The 18,929-nt window shown below is 50.2% G+C and overlaps 1 protein-coding gene across 4 annotated transcripts in view; it reads left to right on the forward strand.

Moving 5' to 3' along the window:
• The window catches only part of PRKCB (protein kinase C beta), a 235,275-nt gene that overhangs the window by 130,007 nt on the left and 86,339 nt on the right, over positions 1–18,929 (forward strand). For all 4 annotated transcript variants that reach the window (XM_005288918.3, XM_005288917.4, XM_005288920.5 and 1 more), the window contains one exon: positions 1,440–1,568. In XM_005288918.3, the coding sequence (XP_005288975.1) occupies positions 1,440–1,568 (129 nt within the window). The remainder of the gene's footprint in view (positions 1–1,439; positions 1,569–18,929) is intronic.

Raw genomic sequence — 18,929 nt, forward strand, 5'->3', positions numbered from 1 at the left:
CGGAGGTCCCTGGTTGGCCTAAGTCTCTCTTGGTAGTCCAGCCTTATTGGCCAGTCCTTTTTAAGGTTCATTGAAAAGGAGGCAAGAGATTTTTCCAGCATTTTTTTTTTCTTCCTCGTTCCCTTTCCCCAACCCCTAGGAAAGCTGGTGTACAGTCCCCAAGGTAAAGATTATTTCTAGAGCTGGGTGGTTCAGAGGCTTTGTCATGGGCTAGGGGGCCTTTCAACTCTCGCTCATGGGTTCAAATCCAGCACAGTCTGGCAGTTATCAGAGGCCCATACCATTTAATGGTGGTTCAGTCTCCGCCATGAAACAAGCTGTGAGGCTTTGATTCCTGAGTGGGACGGGGATCTCTGTCCCCTTGGCCACTAATCACTCCCCTTCTCTGCCTCAACAGCGGCTGAACATCTAAGGACCCAAAGAGACTGAGCTCCCGCCTGACTCTTAGCCCTGCAGTGGAGGGATCATGTCTATTGTCCATTGACAGGGGACAGTGTGAAGAATTGTGGGGACATGGCTTTATACGGGTGCAGGGGGAGCCAGAGGGAAAACCTGAGATGATTTCAAACCATATATTCGGAGTCTGACTTCCTTCTATGCTGGCTTTTAGCGCCACCCTGTGGCTGTCCCATGGAGGTGACAAAATGCCCTCTGATTTCAGCAGCCCCTTCTAGAAAGCATTTTCTCTGCTCACGTGGGTGTCGAGGTACAATAGCTGGTGGAATTGAGCAGGGAGGAATGACAGACAGATCTTTTCATTGCTCAAATGCTAATTAAGCAAATGGCATTTCTGTTACAATGGGGATATGCAGTAACTAATAGAACTGGTGATGAATACCGAACATCTGCTTTAATGGGAAACCTGTCCAGGGGCCTGCACATGCCAATATTTATGTAGTGCTGGGGTTCCCATCCATATAGAAACTTGCTGATAGGTGCAGGCACTGCTAATCAATGATCACTTCTAAAATGTCACCAAGTAGACATCATTTTGTTGCACAAATTCAACACGTGCACCTGCTCTCTCCCTTCCTGTTGTCCACTGACAAACTCAACCTAATGCGTAGTATTGCAACATGGGCATTGTGGGAGAAGTAATCCAATCAGTGGAAAAAAGTCCCAACATGGTGGTTAAAGCTGGCACAAAAAGCACTACAATGTTTCTGGCCTTGATCCTGCAATGAGGGGCATGCCGGTGGATCTCTGTGCACATGCAGAACCCCGCTGACGCTACCCAGCGGGACTCTGCACAGCTCCAAAGGTCTATAGGCAGAACCGGGGCCTGTATCGGTATTTGTACCAGATTGCCCCACAATCCTGCCCATCTCTTTTCACCCCGCTCTGTTCAGAACTTTCAGGCGTGCTAGGAGCTGACTGTGGGGATGTAATCTTGTAATCTCCCTGCTGTGGAGTAAGTGTTTCTGTTTCCTTCTGTGCAGCCTGTATGATGAATGTCCACAAACGCTGTGTGATGAACGTCCCGAGTCTATGTGGAACGGACCACACTGAGCGCAGGGGACGGATATACATCAAGGCGGATATAGAAAAAGAAGTTCTCACCGTTGTAGGTAGGTGCATGGCTCTGCTGTGCAGCTGCAGACTCCTCCAGTCCCTCACTATTGTAACTTGCTGCCCTGAAACCTTGGCATAAATATCTCGTGTGTGAGTGTGAGTGCTTTCGCACGGCCGGAATGTGCTGGAGCTGCTCACGTCCCTGCTAGTGCCCATTAGTGGTGAGTTTGGAAGAAACGTCCTCTTAATTCTCTGGCTAGACCACTGCCTCTTCTTCCTGAGCCAACCTATTTAAACTGACCGCTCCAAGCCTGCCCACGCCATCTCCTGGGTCCTGCTTTTGTCTCTCAGACTTAGACTGCAGGCTCGTGGGGGCAGGGATCTGTATGTTTGTACAGCACCGAACACATTGGGGCGCGGGTCTCTAAGCACTAACACAAAGCAAATAATAACAGTCTTCTGGTGCACTGGCTGCTTCCCAGGGCCAACGGTAACATGCCAAGCCAATCCATTAAAGCAGGTGGGTGCTGGATCCTCCAAGCCGTGCAGGTTCATTTCAGGCTGGCTCCGCAATCACTAGATGGGGCATACACGCTCAACTAATACTGGACATAAGGGAAACTCGGGGAGGGCGGCATCTCCAGGAAGAAACATGATGCACCAGAGCCCCCTTGTGGTGTCTCACACGCAGGACGTGCAAATGCAGAAGGTGTGAGAGAAAAGAAAGGCATTTGGGCTCTGTAGAGGGTTATTTTCTGTCTCCAATAAATACACTGGCAGAGAGTCCATTTCTGCTAGCAGAACCCAGCCAAGCATTTGTAAGGGATCTTGATTCCTCTGTGTATGTTCATGGCAGGAGAAACCAACCGCTGAAGACTAGACGTCTTTAGATCCAGCAGAGAGAGGAGGGGTTTGGCTGGTCTGGGAGGGACAGAAGCTGACTCTGAGAACATGGGGGTGGGGGTGGGGGATGTTTCTCTTAAAGACTGAATGTGACGCGTGGCCCCACTGAAAGGAAGGAGGGCTGGGCCTGGTGCTAACGTCACTGCTCATGCGGCTGTTCCCAGGGTAGCTAGTCTCAATGGCTGGGGTTTATTATAAAGAGACTGCCCAGTTCTGTAGCTGGGGCCTGTGCAGAGGGCAGGAAGCATATAAAACTGTATTAAAGGGACAGGCCACAACGGCTGGGTCTCTCGTACAACCTTCCCCCCACCCCGCGACCTCAAAGGCCAGCCTGGCCTTCAGACTATTGCATTAATCTCATCTGTCCATGGCGAGGGCTGAATCCCGCTCTCTGGGATCTCCCAGTTCTCGGTGGCGCCTTTGGCAGAAATCTAGTTGACAGCTCCCTGCAGTGCAGATCTGGCTTCCAGGAGGAGATTCTGAGATTGTGTTGCTCAGACGCTCCCTGGTCAGTACTCAGGCCGGAGCATCCCACCGCTGGGGGCTGGAGTTGAAATGGATAGAGCTGGCTCAGAGAGCTCTTGTTCTGGGCTCCTTAGTTTCCTGTTTTGGGGCTTTTAGGCTGAAATGGCCATAGGCTGGCTCCAGCTAATGTGGTCTGAGTCGCGTTTGTGCTGGGAGACCGGGATGACACGTGTCTGAAAAGACAAACGCCCTGCAGCAATCCGCAAGTGTAGCCAAGGCCCGAGATTGAGTGGTGACCCGGGAGTACAAGAGGCTCTTGATGACCGGTTGTAATTCTCATGGGAGGAGGGGAGCTATTTAAGTAGAGCCTTTTGATCCACACAGTTAATTCATGCAGCATTGCCGAGTACCGTGTACCGACCTCTTTGAAAAGTGGTAAGGTGTTGCTGTGCCCTAAAGATCATCACTTGAGCCGGATGGAAACGGCTAAAACAAAGGCCTTAGCTTAGCCGTGTCCTGCTCCTCTGGAATGAGGGGCAAATGTATATTTCAAAAAGATCAACGTCCACTATCACAGAACCATACAGTTAGACGGGACCATCGAGTCTCACCCCCTGCCAAGATGCAGGATTTGTTGGGTCTAAACCATCCCGGACAGATGGCTCCAGCCTCCTTTGGAAAACCTCCAGTGAAGGCGCTTCCACGACCTCCCGAGGCGTCTGCTCCATTGGCTGACTGTTCTTACGCTTGGGAAGCTTTTCCTGAGATTTAATCTAAATCTGCCTTGCTGTAGTTTGAACCCATCGCCCCTTGTCCTGCCCTCCTTCGTGGTAGATGTGACTGGCTGGGAGGGAGATCCAGTCTGCAGAGCAGCCAAGTAAGAAAGTTTTGTCAGGAAGGGGAGGTCTGTGCCAATAAACAAGTCTCCTGAAAAATCTGCCAGTTCTCGGAGCCCAAAAAGCTTCCTTGAAGACTCCTCAGGAACCTTGCTGGCTGTTTGGCTCTGTTCCCCCAGCCCGGGCTTCTGGGGCCTGATTTTTCAGCGGCACTGAGCCTCTGGAATTGCCCATCAGAGTGATTTTTGACAGTAAATGCCTTTTTCACAGAACTGAAAATTTTCAGAGAAACTGAATTTTTCCCAAAAAGCTGGTGTGTCCAGCAGGAAGATGGAAATGCTGCCTGCCTGTAAAGCTCTTGGTAATTTCCCTTTCAGGCAGGCAAACGGAAACATTTCATTGTGGCTGTCCCCACACAGACTTTTTCTGGAAATCTGTTCCCGTGAAAACTGTTGTGGTTTTGACTTTTTCTCTTCGTTTGAGTGGAGATTTCCCCCCCCCCCCCCCCCCGAAAACACGCCGTTTTTTCACGGGAAGCAATTTCCATGTTCTGCTCTCATTGCGAGCGCTCAGTCGGTCTGAAACCCCAATCCTGAATGTGGCATAATTTGTATGCGGCGTTGCGAGTTGAACAGTGACAGCCCAGATGCTAACCACCCTCCGGTGAGCATTTGTGTTTAAGACGTGCCTGGCTGTTTGTCTCCATGTAGTAGTGCAGTCTGTGAACAGGTGGGATGGCAAATTGCACGTTACCCTCTAGGTGGCAGCACAGTCCCATAAATGGCCGGTGAAGTCCGTAATCGCGGGCAGTGCTAGGAAAGGTTTCATCTGAGCCCTGGGGTGGGCGCAACCAAGAGGCATTTGTCTCACTGGGCTGGGCTTTTCTTAAGCTACCCCCAAGATGATGGATGTGCCCGTGATGCTGAGGGCACTGGGTGCCCACAGGCAGAGCTGGCATTGCTGACTTCAGGGGCCAGCGCTGGGAGACTAGTCAGGGGTTGGGGTGGGCACGGCTGCCTTGTGGCTGGGATAAGAGTTGAATAACACTGCTGGTAAGCCAGTCCCCTTCCCCTCCCGCTGAACTCCCTTCTGTGGAGCTCCCTTTTCTGGCATTGCTTCCTGGCTCCATCCAGGGCCAGACAGAGCAGCCACAAACCATGAGTGGGTTGTCAGAGCATCCTCCTTCCCCCATCAATCCATGGACTGTGTGCGCGTCTGCCTCCTGCACTGCACCGCAGGCGTGACCCACTCCCAGGCCAGGGGCAGCAGTGCTGGTGCACGAGACGAAAGCCATCCTCTCCCGGCTGGACGCGGCTGTTTGTGACAGGACGGTGTCCCATGCTGTCATACCCGGAGAACCCTCACAGGGGGCAGCGTTGGTATTCGAATACGCTTTTTGAATAACAATCGTTCTTGCTGGTGCCCAGACACCCTGATGATGAGCAGGGCAGAAATGTGAGACTACTCCAATGCTAAATCTGTTTCCCAGTCAGCAAAGCGTGTCAGTTGGTACCATGCTGGAGAGTGACCGTAGCTTAGCATGGGATCTGGTTGACCCTAGGTGTGGCCGGGAACAGCCTGATGAGAACCCAAATCTCATTGACTTATAAAATCAAACCCTTTTGGCAAAGACTCGAAACTCTTAAATACTTGGCAAAGCTTTACAACAGTCCATGTTCCCTGCCCCCCCCCCCCCCCCCTCCGGTGAAACTTCCCTGAATCCAGACCCTTGCTCTTGGCTCCTTTGCAGCATCGAAGAGGCAGAGAGGGGGCAGCACAATGGTCCGATCCAGGGGCCAGGTTGAGTCAAAGACAGACGTTGCATCGACTCCAGCAGGGGCTGGGTCCGGCTTTCCAGACGATGATTCCCATGCAAGGCCCCTCTGAACTCATTAGCAATGTGTCTCCCCTTTCGTGGGTGACTCCTCTTTGCTCGTTCGTGCAGGTTAATGATGCTGCCAACTTGCTGGAACATTTTTTAGATGATGATCTTCCCTCTCTCTGTGATTCCCACTGTCCTGGGTGATGCTGCTGCATCTCAAAATGCTATGTGCTGGGGTTGGAGAAATGTCTTCTGTCTACTATAATAATGTGTGTGTAATAACCAATAAATCCAATACATGGTAAGGCTCCTTGTCTCATGAAGGATTAAATATTTTAGATTTAAGAAAACATAAATAGTTGTGTCTGTTAGGACAGCAGCAACGGAGGGAAGTGAAGATCGACCTGGGGGTCAAGGATGGGTTGTGGTTGCTGTTGCAGTTGGCTTAATAGCCTGTGTGGGTGGCAGCATCAACGTTCCTGGCTCTTTAAAGAGGGACATAAGTCTATCTTTTTGGGAGCAGGCGTTGCTAAGGAAAATAAGGATTGGCTTTGAATCCCAGCCAGCCTTAGTTTTGGAGCTGTCTATCTGCTTTAAGGCAGCACAAATAGTTGTTTTTGGTCACCTGGTGTCTTTAGGAACACAAGAACAAGAGAACATTAATTGAAATGAAAAGGTGGCAAATTGAAAACCAATAAAAGGAAAAGCTCATAATTAGACTGTGGAACTCACTGCCACAGGAAGTGGTTCAGGTCCAAAACATACCAAGATCCAAACGAGAGACAGGAGGTTTATCTGTATAACAAGGCTATCTGGAATGCTAATTAATGCTAACAAAAACAATGGGAAATGATTCAACTTCCCACGTGTGAGTTTCAGTCTCTAGGTTTCATCCTCACCCCTAATAGTTCCTGTGGAGGGCAGATATCCCACGTCAGCCCAATGTGAATCTTCCTGCACCTTTCTCTGAGGCCTCTGGTGCTGGCCGCTGTCGGAAGCCGGATCCTGAGCTAGAGGGGCCGCAGCTCTGATCTGGGCTGGCTGTTCCCGTGCACTCTGCCCGCTGTCTGTCCATGGCCACGCACAGCAACAACGGAAGAAAGCCTCGGCGAACGTGGACAGGGAGATGTGACCAGACTGGGGCAGGGCAGGGCATCGTGCCAGCCGACAGCTATTGGATTTGCGTAGCCGTGTTCTCCAGGCTATAAAGCAAAACAGCCGGTCCCCTCAGCACCCATTGTGCTCCTGCCCGGTCGCTGCTAGGTGTGTCCATGTGCCGTTTCTCCCCTCTGTCCCGGTGGGTAAGTGGATTAGAGCCCAGAAGAGGGGGGACCTTTGTGCTGATGGTCCCAGCTCCACTCTTCCATTTGCTCTTCTCTGCCCTGCATCCTAGTGTGCCCCCTTGCTGTGCTGCCCCTCCTCCAGTGCTTCCCAAAACAGACTCCCTCTGTGAGGCCTTTCGGGGGGCCAGGCTGAAGCCTCCGGTAGCTCCCACTTCTGCTGACCCCAAGGCCCTGCCGCTGTCTGTAGGAGGCACTCTTGTTGGTCTGTGAAACTCTCTGCTGGCTGATGGCACTTGCTATGGGCAGCCCCGCTGTGTCACTGACCTGCCATACCTAGCCTTGATTCTGGGTTCAGCTTCCTGTCACCCCGCAATGCAAAGAGCCCAGGTAGCTAGTCAGTCCATTGCGAAGGGACACACACACACACACACACACACACACACAAGTCGCCATCTACTTGAGACAGCAAATGTGGGACTAAGGTCTGCTCTCGCCGTGCAGTTGGCCTTATGCTGAGCCAGAGACATGGGGTGTCTCCATCCCTTCCCTGCCAGCCTTAATCTGGGAAGGCAACAGGGGCTGTTATGAAAGGTGAGCGCTAGGCTCACAGTGGTAGACTAGCTTTAGTGTTTGCGGATGCTCCAGGGATCGGAGATGCCTGTTTCCAAGATGCACTGACACTTGAGCGACGGTTAAAGATGTTTTTCCTGTGTCTGCCATAGAAGCAACTTCCAATTAGGCCTTGTTTTCTTCTCGGCGCAGCATTTACTGGAGCGGTGACCTTTTCAGAGTGAGCACTGCTGGGTCAGGTCAAGGCTTCATCCTCAGTCGGATTAGGATGATGCATCTCTTGCTCATCACCAGGCTGCCCTGGGGACAGGAAAGGCCCCCGAGGAGTGACTGGCACTTTCTAATGTGCCATGCTGGGTGGTCTGTTGCCGAGTGGGGAGTCTGATCAGTCACTGTCCTCCCCATATCGGGGTTTTGGGGCAGGCCCCTCAAATCAAGTTCTCTTTGTTCATGTGGACAGCCTGGAATCACCCTGCCAGGTGACCCTTGTGCTCTGAGAGATCCTGGCAATGGGCACTGAATAGGAACCCAGAGGGGGAAGGGGCTAGCTTGCATTCTTAATGAATATGGCACAGCTGAAGAGGGATGGGAGGGTGGCTTTCGGGCAGCACATCCTGGCATGCATGCGCTCAGCTGCCGCTCGGTAGTGAGAGCCCTGCAGTGCCAGCTGGTCCCCATTTCTGAGAGTGGACTCCATGCAGATGCTCCCCCACTGATCTGATAGTGACACTCTCCTCTTTAAGTGTAGGCAGGGAGGGACTTAAAGCCCTTCACAATCCAGCCATGCCCCCATCCCGAACCTTGTCTCTTAAACAACTCCAACTTCTCCACTCCACCAGGATGCTCAGGCCATCTCTTCACCTCCCTCGATGTGCAGAACTGCTTCCCCAGACCCTTGCCCTCCTTCCAGTCAGTTCCCTCCAAAGCACCCACGTCTGTGAGGCCTTCAAGCAAGAGGTTCGTCACTTGGAAACCCAGGCCAGCCGAAACAGGTTCAAAAAAGAACTAGATACGTTCATGGAGGATAGGTTTATCAATGGCTATTAGCCAGGATGGGCAGGGAAGCAAAACCATGCTCTGAAGTGTCTCTAGCCTCTGTTTGCCAGGAGCTGGGAGTGCACAACAGGGAATGGATCACTCGATAACTACCCTCTTCTGTTCATTCCCTCTGGCATTGGCCACTGTCAGAAGGCAGGATACTGGGCTAGATGCACCATTGATCTGACCCAGTGTGGCTGTTCTTATGTTCTTAAACCAGGCAGGCCTCCTCTCCCACCTCTCGAATGGGTGGTGTGCCCAGAATCCGTATCTGTTCCTGGCGAGAGTCTGTGGCTTCGTCTGTCAAATAGCCCAGTCAGAATTCTGGGCACTCATTGGCTGAGGTATTAGAGTCAAGCCTCAAATCATGAGACTGGCTTAGAAACCACAAGTGGTGGTGGTGGTTTTTTTTTTTTTTTAATTTATAAATTTTGGATTTTGTCCCCTGGTTTCTGAGCCCCCCGGGTGCCCTTGGGTCCAGTTTTCGAACTTTTCTCTACAGCTACAAGGGCTGGAAACTTGCATTTTTTTTTAAATTAAATGTGATATTTCAGGAGCTGATGCCAGGAGCTGGGGCTGGAAGAAAAACGCCAACTAGGGCAAGAGTCGTGATTAAATCACAAGAGCGGGCAACGCCGTATTGATTTAGGCCCCAGGGAGTGGTCAGCACAGGCCTCCGTGTGGGTTGTGGGCTCTTCTGCTGCAGACACACCCTTCTTAGTGAGAACAGGTGCCTTGGTGGGAGCAGAAGGGTGTGGGTGAACAGTGCAGTACCCCTTCCTGGTGGGAGCATCTCTCCTGCCAGTCAGGAACCAACAGGGCCCATGGCACTCCTGCAGTGTAGTCCCCAGGCACTAAACCAGCATTGTCAGTGTCTGTCGTGGCTGTAGGGCCAGAGGGAGCCCGCTGCCCTGCACAATCACTGAATGAGCTAGAGCAGTCTGCTCAGGTGAGGGCAGAGCGCCGGAGGCTTTGTCGAAGCCGTTCCTATCTTTCCCCTGAACTGCTCGTTCTTTCTACAGATCTAACTGCTCCCAGCAGATCTGAGCCCCAGCTGTGGCCCACTCCAGTGTGGCCGTGCAATGCCCCAAGAACCAGGCTTTGGTAGATTTTTATAGGTATTAGAGTTGCTGGGGGAAAAATGTTTTGGTTTTTTTAATTAGAAAAATGGCTTTTTCTTTCCAAATCTAAACATTCCTGAAAACTCTTTGCTTGGTTGGGTTCTTCTGGACAGTTTTTTCATTTACTGAAACCTGTTGGGTTGGGTTCCCCCCAGGAAACAAAAAGTGCCAATTAATGATTTTGATTTTTTTTTTAATTGTGAACAATTTTGGAAAAACCGAGTGGGTCAGTTTCAAATTTTCTCCAAGAGAAGCAACATTGCCGTTTTTGTGACCTTTCTCTTTCATTTGTTTGAATCCGCTCTGAAATGAGATATCTTCTTGGAACCAGAGGTCCCAGATCTTGTCTAAAATCTCGTATTTCAGCCACGCTCTCTTGCGCTCCCAAAACGCATGTGCTATGAACCTGTTGCGCTGGAATCAGGCCAATTTTCCATTTAACTGTGCCTATAAAACAACTTTGAAATATGCTGCTCTTTGTCCAGACTCCTGTGGCCATGGTACAGGAAAGGAACCAGGGTGGGGAGTAACTTCCTCCTGGGTTAGGTTACAGGCTGGACAAGCGAGGAAAGTGTCCGTCGCTAGCATTTCTGGAGCTGTGCTAGGCCAACAGTCTGTGTCTGGAGGCTGCTGGGCCGTTGTACATACAGTCGATAGCAGTTGGTGTGTAGGCCGTTGTTGGCACGGCAGCCCTTGAGTGCCTCGGAAGCCAAAGCTCCAGCCCCTTGCTGCCAGCGGGGCTTGAATGCGATCATGCAGGGAACAATTCGGGGCTGTGACAGCCCCATGTGCAGCGTTTACACTTCAGCAGGGCTGTCGCCGGAACCAGAGCAGCAGCAGAAACCTGTTGAACTGCCTCTCCTATGTGGGCGAGTCTTTGCATTTGTGCTGCTAATCGGTCCTTTATGATAGGAACAGGGCTCCATTACCGCTCCCCTCGTTGTATGGACTTGATGTAATTGGATAATGGGCACGCCCAGGAGTGTGGCTCTGTACTGCAATAATTAACTCTGTTGCCTGCTAGGAAGCAGCCTAAATTCACTGTTTGCCGTCCTGCTTTATCTAATAATACAGTTCCCTGCATGAATAAATGGCACCATCTTAATGCTGTTGCTTTATGAAATTCCCCCGTTCCAAGTAATGATTCAGAGATAGTCAGGCTCTGAACTGCCAGTGCGGGGAGAGTTTGGAAAGTCGAAGGCCAGGAAAGGCGCTTGAAGCAGTTGCTGGCTGGATACTCTAAAACGTTGATGTTTTTTGAGGACCTGATCCTGTACGGGACTGAGCGTTCTGGTCCTGATCTGCCCAAGCGCTGAAGCACATACTTAACTGTAAGGGCAGGAGCTGTCCTGTGAAGTGGTGACGGTGATGTGAGTTGTTTGGGGTTTGATTGGGATCCAAAGGGGGAGAGGGAAAATGGTAGCGAAAAGCAGCCTGTGCGTGAAGCAGGACCCCCAGGGGCGGGGAGCCGGCTGGATGAGCAGTGACCTGTTTGATGTGTTTGGTTCCCAGGGGAGCTGGTTGAAAATTTTCCAAGGGAAGCTGTCATGTTGGAAAGTTGGCTGAGATGAAATTGAAATCTTTTGTGGGAAATGATTTGTTTTCACTGGGTTGTTTTGCCTTTTGTTCTAATATAAAAAAATCAAAATGATCAAGTTTCGATCAGGTTGTTTTGATGTTTCTGACATTTTGACTTTTCTTTCTGATTTGAAATGAGAACAAATTTTAAAATGTCAGAATTTCCTGGCCTGCAGAGGTTCTATTTTCTGGTCTGCTCTAGTTCTGCCCTCCATTGGGGGCATTATTAATGGCTCCTCTTTCAGCTAGTGTTAGCATCACTTTATGCAAATTATAGCTAAGAAAAAACCTCCTCTTGAATTTCCAAGTTGAAGGTTTCTTCTGTTTTTGCAATGCCAGTTGTGTGGTTCGTTTCACAGTAGTGGCTAGAGCTTCAACACAGATCAGACGCATTGCGTTAAGAACATAAGAATGGCCCTACTGGGTCAGACCAAAGGTCCATCGAGCCCAGTATCCTGTCTTCCGACAGTGGCCAGTGCCAGGTGCCCCAAAGGATATGAACAGAACAGGGAATCATCAAGTGATCCATCCCCTGTCAGCCACTCCCAGCTTCCGGCAGGGACAGTCAGAGCATGGGGTTAGGTACTATACATACATGTAGTAGTGAGACAGCCAGTGCTGACAGCCTAAATAGAACAGACAACATAGGGCAGGAGGAGAAGCGTGGCTGAGCCTTCACCACCTTAGTGAATTTAGTTGTTTGGGGTTTTAATCTAGCTCCCTGCAGTTTGGCACAGCCACTGCAGTGCTGAAAAGAACAAAGGTAGGAAACGGAAGCAAGTGATTGAACAAGATCTTCTGGCAGCGTCGGGTTAGAAAATTAAAATTTCAAGTGATTGAAAACTGCTAGAAATGCCTGCTAGAAATGATGTACGTTTGTGCATGTGTATTACCTGTGGCAGCCCCATGGTGCGAGGTGCCATATAGACAAGCCCAGAGATGGAGCCTGATGCAAAGAACTTACAATGGAATCTAAAAACATGGACCAGAACCTGTAACTCTCGTTGCTCGGAGCCATCCCATCGCGTTGGAATCTATTAGGAAGGGTGGCTGGAGCCAGCCCCTGGGCTCACTCTCATGCTCTATAGGAGCAATAATGTTCTCTTAACGAGAATAAAAATCAAGCGAACGTCTGTTCTTCTAACAGAACCATTGCAAATTGCGTGGAAGTGTCTGGCCGAGGTTTCAGGCGCACATAAGGACTAAACGCACTTTTGGGCCTGACGATAAGTGACTAGAAGGCAGCAGAACATGATCTGCAGAGCACTGGGTCGCTGGGCTACTTCCAAACCTGAGAGCAGCTCTGGTCCAGCTGCTGCCGTGGCCACCAACGCTCGGTGCCGGGATGTTCTGCACCCCTCTAGCCCCCATCCGAATAGCGTGGCTTTCTTTCTCCTGTAAAGCAGGCAGTGTGGTTCCATCTGTCTGTCTGAACTGATTTATAGACCGCACACACCACGCTGGGCCAGATTGACAAAGGGATTTAGGCGTTGAAAGATGCTGACAGGCACCTAGTGAGGTTTACAAGCTCACCCAAGCTAAGCCCCTAACTTCCACTGGCTTTCAAGAGGATTTAGGCTTGGTCTACACTACACACTTACTTCGGTATGACTCTCTCACGGTGTGAAAAATCCACATCCCCGAGCAACGTAGTTATACTGACCTTAACCCCCCATGTAGACAGCGCTGTCCCGCTGACCTAGCGACCGCCTCTCCCAGAGGTGGGGTTATTAAGCCGATGGGAGAGCTCTCTCCCATAGGTTTAGAGCGTCTTCACCGGGCATACTACTGCGGTGCATACGGTTTGTTCTAAAGCAAAACTGGAATGGTAAATGTATTTAATCTCAGTTTCTGGAACACCATATGTTAGCTGATATGGAATAAAATGGGGCATCGTAAGATCTCCAGCTAAGTAGATAGTGCAGTGTATTGTGACGGGGTGTATCAGCCCCGTGACATGTCTATATATTTATATATATTGCCTTAAGTGAAAGGCAGGAAGTGATGGCATAATTCGTCTGGTGTCAGACAGGTGAGACTGTACATTCAGTCCGTGTTCTGTGGTGGACTTTGATCAAGTATCTTATTAAAGTAAAAAGACTTCACTGAATAAAATGGGACATTGTAGCAAATTAAAATGTCATCAAGGTGTTGCATGTTTTTGCTTCCATAATGTAGCGGCTCCCAATGTGGTGGCAGATTATTCTAAGCCTATTGTATTAAGAGGTGTGAATACTGAGTCTGTGGAATGGAGGAGCAAGAGGATGTGAAGCTAGGTCATTGACTCGGCTTGAAGTCCATTATTACGTCTCCGTTTCTGCTGTTCAGAGGCAGTAAGGCAGTATGTAGCACATAGCATGAAACCGAATTTCAGTGATAAAGCTATTAATATGAAGGACTCTCTTGGTGCATTGCCTCGCCGGCTCCATGCTGCTAACTTAGTTGGAATTAGATTTGCCTGCTGTTCAGAGTGGTGTGCTATCTAATTCCCAGGAAGTTGGCTTTCTCCCAATGGGAAATTCATATGGCTGTGCTGTAGGTTGGGTGATCTATCTGTTCCCTGCTAGGACATGTGGCAACCCCAGAGGGAATGAGAGGCATCGATGTATGTAGGTTTGAAACGAAGGAACCAGTTTTGTTTTGTATAATCTTGGGAGTGTGGAACATAGCAGGAACCGACAAGATCTCTGGGTACTTTGTGGCATATGGGCAGTCTTAATACCCACCACCCTTTTTTAGTAAACCTACATAAAACTGCCATTTGTAAACTGACATCTTGGGTAATGCACGTCAGGCTCAGAGCTGGCCCTCCCCTTCAGCGTCAGGACAGGCACCCTACCTGGTGCGGGGGTGTCCACTGCCATCTTGCTCCTCCTGGCACAGCAGCCTGTTCCAAACCCATATCCACTGGGTAGCTCTGGGGGCGGTGCAGTATTCCTGCACCATGGGCGTTGGGGGATTGGCGACCTGCTGAAGCAGAAGACAATCTTCTGGGGGGTTGTCAATGATCAGTCTGTTCCATGCACAGGAAGATGCAATGTGTGCACAGCACTTGCTCCTTCATGCTACCAGAACAGCAGAGGTATGGGCAGAACAGCCTTAAGAGCATCTTGAGTGCTTAGCATTGGCAGTATGAGCGGCAGAGCACAGTTCTCATGCCCTTTATAGCCCGCTCTAAATGCCACTTCCACCAGTGTAACTCAGCCTATTGATGGCGACGGGTTTCAGAGGGGTAGCTGTGTTAGTCTGTATCAGCAAAAACGACGAGGAGTCCTTGTGGCACCTTAGAGATTAACACATTTATTTGGGCATAAGCTTTCGTGGGCTACAACCCACTTCATCGGATGCATGGAGTGGAAAATACAGTAAGCTTGTGTGCGTGTGTGTGTGTGTGTGTGTGTACACATGTGCTCTGGTATGTATGTATGTGTGTATATCTATCTATCTATCTCTCACAGCACATGAAAAGTTGGGAGTTTTTGCCTTACCAAGTGTGGGGGAGTCAGTGCTAACGAAGCCAATTCAATTAAGGTGGAAGTGGCCTATCCTCAACAGTTGACAAGAAGGGGGTGAACATCAAGAATCTCATGAGGCTGGCTGTCTCTGCAGCCGAATGCTGTGCCGCAGTGGGTGGTGGGGGTGACCATCCCTGCTGTGAGTTATTGACATGTCTGCACACCCCTGTCTCCACTGGGCAGGGCTCTGATGTTTAGAAGAGTTTAACATGCTCACCGTCTGGTGGTGGTGCTAGTATGTGCGATGCACACTGAGGTGAGACAAGGTCCATGCTCACGGTCTGACTTGGATAAGCATGACAGCTAAATGCAAGCTTTAGTAGTGCCAGAGCTCCTTTGGCCTGGGGTTATTGTGGGAGAGCCCTCCGTCCCTCAGAAGTCCCAGGATTCCCTCGGCCAATGAGGTGTGAACAAGGTGGCCCCTGCTACCGAGGAAGCCAGTCGCTCAGTGCTGACCCTAGGCCCACTGTTGGGACTGCACATCCTCCCCTCCCCCCCCATCCATCCCACTTCCCAGGCTGGGTATAGGCACCCCTACCTGCTGAGATCTATAGGTCCTTCCACCACTGTCCATGGTCTCCTCTCCCCTTGGGTCAGAGCTGTCCACATCTCCCTCCATTTGGGTTCGATTCTTGGCTCTGGATGGGGAGTAGGGTCTAATGGGTTAGGGTAGGAGGGACAGCTATGAATCTGGACTCCTGGCTTCCGTTCTCAGCTCTGCAAATGGCTGTCTGGGGCCAGGAACCAGTAGGATACCTGCTGGCTTTGGAAAGCTGTGTATTGCCAATCCATTGCTTTGAGCCCCCACTGGGCTGAGAGGCCCCATGCTAGGCACTATTCAAGAGCGAGTGGTGTGGAGATTTGCAAGAAACACTTAACAATTTGGGGGGGGGGAGGAGGGAAGTGGGCGGCAGGGCTGGCTTGTCCTTGGGGCTACAGACAGACCTTTTGGCTACAGCAGTGCCAGTGCATGTGTGTGGGTTCTGTCTTCTGGGGTGCCTTTGTGAGTGGCAGAAACCCACTGAGTGTCTGGGAGATTTCCTTTTGCTGTCTCCTTGGAGCCGGCGCCTGCTGTGGGGACTCAATCCTTGCTATTTACCGAGTTGATGAAGTAGAACATTGACCAAAACTGGAACCAATTATGCTGCGATTAGATAAACGAGCTGGAAGTGCATTAATTAATAACCACCAGCCCAAGAAGATGCAACCTTAATGAGTCCTGTGCTTTTTTCTATTATGTGGAGATATATCCTTCTGCAGCATATTAATTAAATGTTTTAATGCACTTGGGTGTTAATCTGCCTTCCGTACACTCACTGGGCTGCAGTCATTTTTGGATACGTCTACATGGGGGGAACCCTGTGGCAGTGAGTCTCAGAGCCCAGGTCAACTGTGTGGACGTTCGGCTCAGGCTGGCGCTGGGTTCTGAAATCCGGCAGGGTGGGAGGGTCTCAGAGCCCTGGCTCCAGCCTGAGCTTGAACATCTATGCTGCAATTTTAGCTCCAGAGCACGAGCCCACATCAGTTGACCCAGGCTCTGAGACTTGCAGCCATGGGGTTTTGCTGGGCGGGCGTACCGTTTGGGGCAGGGATGGTGCATGCTGCTGGAAAGATGGTCCTGTGCAGTAGATCAGCCTCTAAGCATTCCCTCCACCCAGTAATCCCATCCAGGAATGTGTGAAACAGTTCGTGCCATGTGCGGTTCACCCTGGGCTGGTCACTGGGCAGGGAGGTTCTGGTGATGCATATTGGGACCAGAGTCTGCAAGGGCTGCCCGGGGGGGGGGGCAAGTGGGGCAATTTGCCCCATTCCCCGAGCCCCGCAGGGGCCCCCATGAGAATATAGTATTCTATAGTATTGCAACTTTTTTTTATGGAAGGGGCCCCCGACATTGCTTTGCCCCGGGTCCCCTGAATCCTCTGGGCAGCTCTGAGCAGGGAATAGTTACAGGGCTCCTGGGGGGCAGGAAGTTCTTGAAAATACATCCACATCTCCCTCCCCCTCTGGATTTCCAAGTATGTCCCATCTCTCATGCGTTTGTCTAAGGGGAAGGGCTCTCTCTGCTCTTGTGCATTGTATGGTCCACGCTAAACAAACAATAGTGACAGCTCTGCATGCTAGGAAGGGGAGGGTAATTGATTATGCAGCAGTGTCCAAGAGACGTTTTGGATTTTATTTACACACACACACACACACACACACACACACACACACCCCTATACTGCACTGCATGCTTAGCTAAGAACAGTCTGCTTTTGATGTAACTCCTGTATGCATTTTGCCTTCCTCTGAAACCTTGTGTAGTAGCTGCTACTAGATGCAGGCTACCAGGCTGACTGGAGGACTGGTCTTGATCCAGGGTATGCCTTTAAAATGGTACCAGGTCCAAGGTTTCTTGTCTTCGTTTTTTTGTGTCTCAATAAAATTCTGAACTCAGTCATGCTAACAAACCGAGATCGGTGACACTCCCGGGACTGTCGCCATCTTGGCTGACAACCGGGATCGAATTGGGGGATGTCCAAGCTAAGGCAGGAGTCTCCACAGCTTGAGCTCAAGAGCCCGGCATTGTAGCTGAGACCTGTGGCCCGGGCACAGAGGGGGACCGGCGTGCGTGCCGACCAGTGGGTTACACTCCCCCTTCTGCAGTGTGCGCCCCACTGCACAGGGGGTCAGTATTCCAGATGGGGAAGTGACCTGGCCAAGGGCAGGCAACAGAGCTGGACTGAGAAATTGGCAGCTCCCGGCTTTCGTTCCCAGTCTCACTCCACCCTGCCCTGCCTGCCTTCGCCCTCCTGTCCTGTGGGTTTTCAAAAAGTGATTTTTTTTTTTGCCTTTTTTTTTTTTTTTTCATTAGAGAAGCGAGTGTTTGAAATCTGTTTCTCCTCCTGAGCCCCTCCCTGCCGATACAGCTGGCTGAGTAATTAAAAGATACTGGCTGAATAATTCATATGAAAACTATTGCAAATTTTGTGGAATAAATTATTCAAATGCCCTTCGACCACCTCTACCTGTCCTGGCTCTGTGAGGGTGAGCTCGGCACATCTCTCTCATTCCCATGGCAACAGAGTTGGGTCCCGAGTACAGGGTAGCACAGAGAGGGTGTCTATCATGTAAGTCCCTCCAAGTGCCAATGCCCCCTGCAAAGTCAGGTCTAAGTAATTAGGGCTCTGGCAACGCAACAGTGGTTTGAACCTGCACCTCCCAGGCCAGTGCCTTAACCTCTGAGAGTGAGCCAGCCCCACCGTCCTGACAGCATTCCACGGTCCACAAACCAAGTGAAAGGGTTTAGGGTTATTCCGATGCAGAGCAAAGACACATTTCGAACCCTGAAAGGTTGCTGGGGAATGTTTAAGGAATACGTGGCTAGCCAGAGATTTTGTTCAGCCTGGAAGGGCTTTTGCTCATTTGGCATCCAGAGCTTAGTTCTGACTCCGTCCGTGCAGCAGCAGGAAAAGTATCACTTTATACTGAGTGACAGGGATGTGTCTGTTTGGAGTCCAATTCAGGAAAGGATCCCTTTGTTCCAGACCAGTCCAGAAGCACATGCCCAAGTTCCATTGAAGTCCAGCAGGATTGAAGCATGGCTGATGTACTTTCCTCAACTGCAGCCTTCTCCTGAATTCCTATTTTTTGAGCATGTGTGAACAGTGCTAACGTCCTCTGCAGAATCCAAACTTATTGCAGAGCAGCCACCTTACATGTGATTGTAATATTCTTATTGGTAACTATTAGCAGTGAAAATCTTTTTGCTTAAAGATGCATGTAGCTGTCACAATTTGAGAGAGAGAGAGAAATATTTTGTAATAGAATTTAATAAACTAAGAAATGCTATAAATTTCCAGCATAAAACAGGTCTCTCCTCTGCCATGCCGGAGAACTCTATGCCAGTCCTAGTGGGATTATATAGTATGTCTTGATATAACTGTTTGTGTGAGAGAGAGAGAGATTGATTCTTTAAAAATCACTTCTCCTTAGCTAAGTCGCTGCTTCCCACTTGAAGAACTAGAAAGTTATTTAAGGTCAAAGGAGGAGCATTATGCAGAGGTTTCTATTTTTTTAATGACTTGATAATTTTATTTCCATTAATAACATTTCTAGCTGTGCATGCTGAGATAATGACATCGGGGTAATCAAATCTCATGCTTCCGGGCGTAAACTGATTGACTGCAAGGGTCAGGAATTCTATTTGCCCCTCACCTAAAGCACTGCACAATGGCCCAGATAAATGATGCGGGGGTTTTATTTGCCTGCCTCCAGAATGTGTTATGTTGGCCAGTGCTGACTGT

The sequence above is a fragment of the Chrysemys picta genome, chromosome 10 (genome assembly GCF_011386835.1).
Source record: "Chrysemys picta bellii isolate R12L10 chromosome 10, ASM1138683v2, whole genome shotgun sequence".
In the NCBI taxonomy this organism is placed as follows: Eukaryota; Metazoa; Chordata; order Testudines; family Emydidae; genus Chrysemys; species Chrysemys picta.